General features: G+C 43.4%; 1 protein-coding gene across 1 annotated transcript; it reads left to right on the top strand.

The window, feature by feature from the left end:
• Nucleotides 1-1205: 1205 nt before the first annotated feature.
• Nucleotides 1206-6381, top strand: LOC104580390 (lymphocyte antigen 6E-like). Its single transcript, XM_010227886.2, has 3 exons — nt 1206-1517; nt 5331-5450; nt 6133-6381. The coding sequence occupies exons 1-3, from the start codon at nt 1466-1468 to the stop codon at nt 6342-6344; spliced, it is 384 nt and encodes a 127-aa protein (XP_010226188.1). The 5' UTR covers nt 1206-1465; the 3' UTR covers nt 6345-6381.
• The last annotated feature ends 2833 nt before the right edge of the window (nt 6382-9214 follow it).

The following is a 9214-nucleotide window of genomic DNA, read 5'->3' as shown; positions in this document are numbered from 1 at the left end:
TCCTTTAATTGCAAAACGCCAACAAGAGGAGACACCTACTAATTATGAAAGGTAACCTGTTTGTAACTTATTTGGGTTGTACACCCGATGGTCTCTGAAAGCAGAAGGACAGATCTAATGATTGCTATGTCCCCTGCTGACCTCACACATCTCCAGACACAGGAGCAAGGACATCCTTTTACATATCAGGCTTGCATAACTAGGGAATTCACCACCAAATGATACTATTCCAGGAAGAGTTTTAGGAGGACCTGAAAAATATTAGCAACTCACATGGATAATGAAATCATCCAGTGCTGTGATGATTAATATTAGACACAAACAGGAAAACAACCCCTTGTGCTACAAGGAATGAACAAACAAACTACTTGTGGCAACTACTGGGGAATCCACCTGTTATGGTATTCCATAGTTGCCAGCAAAAGGGATTTTTGGCAGCTTTCTCTTTTGTATGTTCTGCTACCTGATGTCCAGGATTTATCTCAGTTTGAAGAAACTGTCATTCTGACATGGCAATGCAAATTCTTACAAGTTGTATCTCATATTTGGTCTATTCCCCAGAACATCAGAACTACAGTCATGCTCTCAAGTTCGGGTTTTAGAGGAGTGCAACCCAGGGGAAGCGGGGAAGGGGATTAAGAGGAGAGATATTTTGAGAGATGGCTTTTTCAAAGTAGACTAGTAATTCCAGGATGCCAGCTTACGATATCTTAAAGGGAGGGGAGTCTGATTTCCAGAAGCTGCTGGACTTGGAGAAAAGCAGACCCTCTCATGGTTCCCTGGAATAGGAGCAAAACTTCATTAAAGAAAATGTGTTTAGTATTTGAAAAACATTTGTAAAAGTACAATCAAGAGAGAAGGGAGCACAGAGATTATATATAGGTCATAGAAAAGTGAAAAAGAAATGAAGACTGTCATGAAAATTGGAGGGAACTGTTTAACCAGCTATCAGCTAATTTCATACACTATAAAATGCACTGACTTCTTTAGAGGTAAACCAATTTAGGTCTGCTGAAAACCTGGCCTTCTGATTCTGCAGAATAATTAAACCAAAAGAACGGTACATCATGAGCCCTGGTACCTCTATCATTACCTAAAAGGGCTAGAAAAATGCATTGCTAGGACTAACTCTCCATGCCTCCAGGCTCTGCTATTTCATCATGCAACTGCTGCTGCCAGGAAGACGGAAGGATGTAGAGGAAAAATCTCAGAGAAGAGCAGACTCTCATTCCTCATTATTCATGAGACCAGGGGATCAAGGATGTGTTACAAGGACTTTTCACAGAGGTGACTGCAATTTCAATGGGCTCCAACATGCAAAACTCCCACATGTACCTTACACACCCTTGGGTTGATTTCATGTCCGCCTGTGAGCCACCTGGAACCTGTATAACTGCTGCAGTTCAAAAGGTATATAACCTGCCTCCAAACACCTTCCCGGTCCAGCTGAGAGGATCTGGTGGAGATGAGGACTACTCTTGCCACCTTGCTGACTGTTGTCCTATGTGTGGAGCAAGGTAAGCCTCTATTGCTATTAGTTAGAATGAGCTTTATAGAGAAGATGGAGAAAGCTTTGTGCTGCAAGAATTTAAAGGGTTATCACCAGTATTATAATGCTGCAGTCAGGCTGCTATTAGTTTCTCATATCTTACTTGATCTTGAGTTTCCTGTTTGTTGTAGAAATCAGATCAGATTGCAGAGCATGCGTGATAAAGTAGGTGGTCTTTCTAGCAGGCAGGGTCAAGTGATTTAACTCTAATTGTACTTCGCTGGGTGATGGGCTATATACATTGATCTATGATGCCTTTCCAAATTATGCAAGGAAGAGGGACCAGAAAATAAATTATGTTATACATATATATATATATAAATAAATTATATAAATATATATATTTCATCCATTCTATTTTAGGTTACTTTACAGATTTTTCTGTACTGCTGCTTCCTGCACTGGAGTGAGCCATGTGGTTTACCACTTGTCTTACTCCTTAGGAATTGCAACTAGTGAGAAGTTTTATAGGTGAAATTGGAGATAGAGGTGAAAGGGTTTTTGCAAGCATGTGTTAAAGTCATCCTTCCTCCCAAAGGGAAGTCTGAGGTACTTTGAATGAGTGTTTTCCTTCTGGGACTGACACATTGGCATTGCTATATCGCTACCTGCATGTAGGGATAAGGACCAGGTTACCAGTCTTTCCCATATGTCTGATAGTTTCCCAGAAACCATGATACATATCTAGTAGAGATTGAGAAAGAGACAAGTAATTAATTTGTGCTCTCTGATGTATCAAACCCACCCTCCTACATTTTTTGTGCATATGGTTTTGCAGCCTGCCTGGAAGATCAAGAGCTCAGTGACTTTTTGAGGTGCAGGAAAGGGATATACGACTTTACTAAAGAAAAGGGACTTGGTGCCTGTAATTCTTGAATGTAGCAATACCGCATGGCCATTGGAGAGTAATTATAAAAGGCAAAATCCTCAGTGTTCCCAAGAGTGAAAGGAACGGCTAATGGAGATCCAAGACTATGTAGTAGACATTTATGGTGGGATATTTTATCCCTCTAGTAGACTGATGACTTCTTTTTATATTAGCTTCAGCTTTCCAATGAACATAAGGACAATCTTTTATATAGCATCTTTCCGAAGTCTTGTATAGATCAGATAAAGTTAGAAATTGTGATAAGAAGACTTCCACATTTAAATGTAAAAGAGTGTGGCCTTCTGGCCTAACACATGAAAAAAAGTAATCTTGAAATCAACTGCTATTTGATTCTTCTCATGTATCTGGGATTCCATCCAAAACTCCAATACGCAACCTTTTGATCAAAACTGCTGATTATACAGCTCGCTTTGGAGGGTTTGTTGTCACTTCCTTCCCATGAACTCTCTATTACAGAAATATTATGGCCATAATAAATCTTAAAAGGTCATGGTCCTAATCCTTGCTCCAGTGCTGTAACAAATCAGCCAGATGTTTGTCTAAGGTATTCCTGAAAGGTTCCAGTGAAGGAGATTCCATAGCCTGTAATTGCTTTTCCCTTCAGGGAAGGAAAAAAAAAAAGGGGGGAGAAAAAGGAGGGAGGACCTAGTCTTAACGTCTAACTCTTATCTTTTTCTGTAAACCTGTGTGGGAGTGTGTTATCACCCTAGAACATGACAAAGTTTATTACTTTCTTATTTGCTGCTACTTGCTGCTTGCTTGAAGAAGACTACTGGGTCTTTCCTCAGTCCTTTTGCATTTTTGACTAAACAAATTGAATGCTTCCAGCCTTTTCTAAGAGGTTGTTGTATTTTCAAGATCTCCAACAACTTCTCCTCTAGGCTCTCTCCAAATGCTTCGCATATTTTTTGAAGTGTCGCATACAGATTTGGATATTGGTGTTCCAGCTGAGGCTTTGCCAATGTGTAAAGGACATTTTGCGTATCTTGCACATGACATTGCTGCTTGCATTCCCTAGGGTAATGCTTGTTTTCATTGCTGTAGTGTGACACAGTCGTTCCTGCTGTTTACACTCCAACATAAACCCCAGTCCTTAATAGTAACCTAACCAGTTGCTTCTCATCCTGTATTTATGTAACTTATATTTATCTTAGCGTAACACACTACAGTTTATTGAACAGTATCTATTCATTTTTTCCCTCATTCTCCTATTACTTCTGTCAAAATCACTTAGAACTCTACTTACAAAATTTCCAGCTCCTTTCCCCTTGACATCATCTGAAAATGTGACGGGAGTCCTCTAATCTATCCCCAGTGTCACTAGCAAAAATAATGAACAGTACAGAACCCACAGCAGAACTCTGGAGAACCTTATGAGGTGCAATGTTCCAGTTTGACCAATAACTATCCTGTTACTGTGTTCCCATGTCTTGTGTTGACCCTATTCTGTTTCATTTTCACATGACGCCGTTTCCTGAGCTTGCTCGTAAGGATTCCATGAAATACTACCAAACACTTTGGTAAAGCCTTATTACATCTCCTCTATCCAAAACACATGCTATTCTAGGGTGTTCCATCCCATGCATTTAGGTTTATATGAACAAGGCAAAAAAAAGTCACATTGTAGCGTCCTCAGTGTCAACAGTCAGTAGTTTCCCTTCTCTTCCGTTTCCTCTCCTTCCCCTTCCCCTTTCCTTCCTCCTCCTCTTCCCTTCACTTTTCCCTTCCTCTTCCCCAGCACCAAGAACTTCTCATTTCATGATCTCCCCGACCAGCGCTGCCCTTCCACTTTCTTGTTTCCAGCCTCTTATCGGGCAGAACTGAACTCACCAGAACAAGCCTGCCAGTTGCTTTCTGCACTTTCTATGCTTACAGATTGTCCCCAGACTCACTAGGAGCATAGCATGCCTTCTGTGTTGTGCCAGATTCCCTTTGTAGAGATACTTCTGTTTTTAAAGTAACTCATCTTCTTCTTATACAGACATGCATCTTTCGCTCAGGACGATTTTGCTAGGTTGGAACCCAATCACCATCTCCAAAATCGTAATTTATTTAATCTGCACACACTTTGGTGTTTATTTTTAATTTGTTTGTTTTTCATCAAGGCTGTGTTCTTGCTCTTGTGCCTTTTCATCATTACTTTCCAGAGGTCCATCCTACCATCTTCTGGATTTCAGGGCAAGCATGTGCATCTTTGATAGACAAGACAACTCATTTCTCACCATCTTTGCTGCCTGTCCGCTTTTTCATTGTACTGCAGACATATGAATTATCCCATCCAATCTGTGTTTACCAGCTAAACCATAATTTTGGTTAAGACTTCCAGTTTATTCTCCGTCATACACGGTAACATGAATTTCAACAGAGCATCTGACTAGTCTCCTCAGACTTCCTAGCACTGAGGTTGGGCCAGTTCAGTTAGTGGTGTTCAACCACAAGAAAATACATGTGACGGCACTCTCCGGGACAGATGAAAGACAGGTAGGACCTGGGAATTACCAACTTCCTTGAAATGCTCCAGGAACCTTCAAGTCCTCCCTGATTACTGCTTGCGTAAGACAAGTAACTGGTAATTCACGTGACACAGCTCTCGATGCTAGAGGGGCTACTGCGAAGCAATAATCTCCCTCTTAAAAGACCCCAAATCCTTGAATTCTGCTCATATCTTCTGCTGTCAGAGATTGCAGACAAATTGATAGCACTTCATAGTCTGAAGCGCAGGAGACAGGGAGGGAATTTAACATTGCTACTGTGGGTCAAGGGGTGAAGAAAGTCACTGGTCATTCACATGGGCATTCACCAGGCTATAGCTAGGAAAATGTAGCTATGAGGAACGTAAGCACCACAGTTTCTAATCTGTGAAATGTGTTCCTTTTGTTCCCTTCCCCCTAGCCTATGCATTTATGTGCTACGTGTGCCAGGAGCAGGAGTCCAACAAGAACTGTTTGACCATTTCCATGTGCTCAAAGGAAGACAAATATTGTGTGACCGTCCGGAATGACATTGGAACAAGTACGTTGCAGAGAACACTTTTTTTTGTAGGACAGAAGTCCCAGTAACGGGCCTGGAGAGCCTGGGGCAATGCCTGTACAATGTGCAGCAGCATCAGAGAGTGACCTGAAGCCTGGGCCTGTATGTGCTGCTTCATGGTTGGCTTCCTCCCAGCTTTGCCCTGGCCACTCCAGCTAACTCTCTCCATGAGTGTACTTGAGCAGAGTTCAGCAGCTCTCTCCTGGGTTGTTTTTGAAGAAATATGGACAAAACTGCACCACAGCTGATGCCCTTTACCCCCCCATAGTCCTTCAGCTCTGTGCACTGGGGCTCTGCACCCTCCAGCACCTCCATATGTGCTGACACTGAGTCCTGGGTTGTGCAATACTTCCCTCTGGTTTTATGCTGCAGGAAAACCCTTCTGGTGGGCAGCAACCTAGACTGAGTATTGCCTCAGAGGGTTTGAACCAAAACCCACAGCCAGATGCTAATTCTGCTTTAGGTATAGACATAACAGAGCCCAGCATCATGTTCTAGCAGTGTGGACATGACCAGACTGCTTTATATGGGGCAGCTCCAGAGCTCCCTCCTTTCCCTGGGGACTGGTCCCTGTCCTTTCATTCAGCAATGCAGATTTAGTAAGGGGAATATTTTAACAACGATTCTTCCTTTTTGCTCTCTTTTTCTATTTCTTCTACACTAGAGCCCAATGAGCCTAAGTATGTCTACTCCAAGATGTGTTCTCCAACATGTCCAGCAACAAGTCAGCAACAAAACCAAACCTATCAGAAGGTTTCTTGCTGTGAGAAGCCATTATGCAATGTGAATGGAGCCAGCAGCAAGCAGAACAGCTATGCAGTGATGTGCCTGGGCATCCTAACTAGTGTCGCTTATATCTTTACATCTGGACTGTGATGGTTTAGGAAAAGCTCTGTGTGATGGCTTTGTTGGAATAAAAGTGAATTGCTCTGGAATAATTCCTACCCTTAAAGAGCCATGCCTTGCAGAAGAGCTCCCACTGGGGTTTTCAAGAGAGTTTAAATAACTTAGGTGCTGAACTCCCATTGATTTCCTAAGCCTACTTGAATCCTAATTATCCTCAGGCATCCAAGTCACCTCAGAAAATACATAAAAGACAGCTCTTTTGGCATGTTGAGGCTTCAAATTACCATGGCTCTCAAGAAATCCTAGTGAACATGTTTTTGGCTCCCTGAGTTTCAGAACACTGCAAGGAAGCACAATCCACCTTCACAGAAAGGCAGTTAATAGCTCAATAGCTATTCCAGCACAGAGTTTGGTATCCTCCTCCATTTTTACAGATCCATTATCACACATCAGTGAAGCAATCCATAAGCCAACATGCAGAGCAAGGCTCACTCCCAGCAGTATTTTGGACACTTCTCCAGCCTCAATTTCTGGTTCTCTTGGCCACTGCATTGTGAAACGAGCATCCTTCATTGCCCGACTCCAACATGCCAGAGAACCAAATGCATCTGAGAGAGGAAAAGCAACCACAGGTACCAGAGGAGAGACAGAAAGAGAGAGGAGGCAGCGTGCTGGATACTCTGCTGGAAATTGGATCCATGCTGCCTCACATGCCTCTTTCAGGCTGGAAAAGTCAACATTCCCATATCTATCCCCTCGTTTTGCTGCAGGGCCAAACTCATGTGACAGCTCTTGACACCTTCAGGTGTTCATGGGTTGTGATGCTGGTGCAACAATGATCCAGTCTGCTGGACTCTGCTTTGTTACGAGCTTCAGGCTCTCTGCTCCCTCCTCTCTCTGCCAGAACTGTTCAGAAGAAGGGTTGGTAGCATTGGCCCAGTTGTGTTCTGGGAGGAAACCAGAACTTGTCCAAATAATTCAAAACCTTTTCTATAATAATTCAAAGCATCTTTGGAAATTTGCTTTGGAAATCTGCCTTTTTTTGATTGCATTCATGGAAGGATGCACATTTGAGATGCATCACACTGCCTGGATTAAAAAGCTCCTGGTTTCCCAACAGGATGATGAGCAAAGCTGCCCCATCAACCCAGCCTTTTGTACTGTGATCCATGGCATATGATGCTTGGCCCAAGCTTCAGCCATTTTGTTTAAAGAGCAGGAGAGGAACAAAGCAAATGAACTGGGTGACACCAAGGTGATGGGCAGGGACAAGAAGTCACTGACACCCATTGATATTCTGGTGAGCTCAGCCTGAGGATGAAAGATACATGTCAAGAGAGCCAGAAGTCAATTTGCTTTCTGCCAGCAGAATTTACAGTTAATTTTTTACACTTTCCCACAAAAAAGGAAGGGAGGCTGTGCTGGAGAAGAGGGAGGGAAAGACTGTTTAAGCAGAAAGGAAGGAGAAGATGCCTGGTGGAAGGGGTTGGCAGCATTGATGTGTGTTGTGGTGGTCATGCCGCATCCCGTGTCACCAATAAATATTTTATACATACCTGACACAAGGGGAAACTGCTTCTTCTAGCAGGCCTTGCAATATAGCGGATACTTTCAAAAAAACCTCCAGGGAAGATGGGCTACAGGCCAAAGTCGTTACTGTTTTTACCACCAGGCAAGCTGGCACAGGAAAAGGGAAGCAGAAGCTGCGATTTATATCTCAATATTTCAGTTACTGTGAAATATTGAGTAAGAGGGTAGGGAGCCTGTGGGTGAGGCTAGCTAGCGGGAGGGAAGGTGTTGAGGATGGAGACACGTCCACCAAGGTTGATGGCATGCAGGAGACCAGACTCTCCAGAGCAAAGGAAGGAGAGGAAACTGCAGATAGATGTTTGCTAAAACAAAGTGGGCCTTGATGCATGGTCCAGAGGGAGAGCTGCTCAGCTCAGAGCCTGGCAGCTGTGGCTGGGGACCATTGTTCACTGCCTCCTACTTCTGCACCAGGATGCCTGGGAAGAGGAAGAACAACAGGAACTAGATGCTCTTGAAGGAAGCAGGCTTGTTCTGCTCATGGGAAGAGTTTCCCTCCTCGCTCCTCCTTTTCTCCCCTGACATTTCTGAACACCAAAGCACCTGCCAGACTGTACCAGGTTACCCTGACTGCTTGTTCTGGAGAGGAAGCACCTTATGGTTTTCACTGTATTTAAAAAGAATTTATTGGTTTCATTGCTTGTCATACTAACACTGCCTGGCTCCAGGAGTGCAACCCCACAGCCATGAAATGAGGTCTCTGAATAGTGTACGCATAGGGATTATGAATTGGTCAGAGATGATGCTCTGAGAGGGAAGTCAGTGAATCTCTTTCATAAGAAATAAAGAAGGAACAGGAAAACTGAAATACTTTCCATTTCGGATGGGGGCAAGCAACAGGGCATGTGCTGGCCAAGTTGCTGAAAAGGACACAGGTCCTTCTCCACATTTTGCCTTTCCTGGACTGCAGGAAGGTGCTGGTAGAAGATCAAGGTTCCTGTGGCCCAGGAGTTTGAACACAGAGTTGCCTCCTCTTCAAAGAGAAGAACTGGTCACATTTGCCTTTCCAAACGAATTTGCAATGCAAGGTGCAGTTGACGGTGCTGTCCAGGCTGAGCTGGGCTTGCTTGAGAGCAGGTGATGCCTGCAGGTGCCACTTCACTGTTGACTTGATTGCACAATATCACAACAATGTTGAGTCGCACATCCAGGCACAGGAGACGCGTTTTCCTTCCAGTTCACAGGTACGTGCAGAATAAAAAGAAATACAGGTTTGGAGGCACTAACCACATCTAACACGTGAATAACAGAGCCATTTGACTGCTGCAGATGTTAATAAGATTAACCTGTATTAGCCAACTAAAACATCAAAA

Source organism: Tinamus guttatus, unplaced genomic scaffold (genome assembly GCF_059628265.1).
Source record: "Tinamus guttatus ecotype Peru unplaced genomic scaffold, ASM5962826v1 Tinamus_guttatus_pri_ptg000032l, whole genome shotgun sequence".
NCBI classification, from domain to species: Eukaryota; Metazoa; Chordata; class Aves; order Tinamiformes; family Tinamidae; genus Tinamus; species Tinamus guttatus.
The sequence above is the reverse complement of the archived record's forward strand: the minus strand, read 5'-3'. Positions and strand labels throughout refer to the sequence as shown.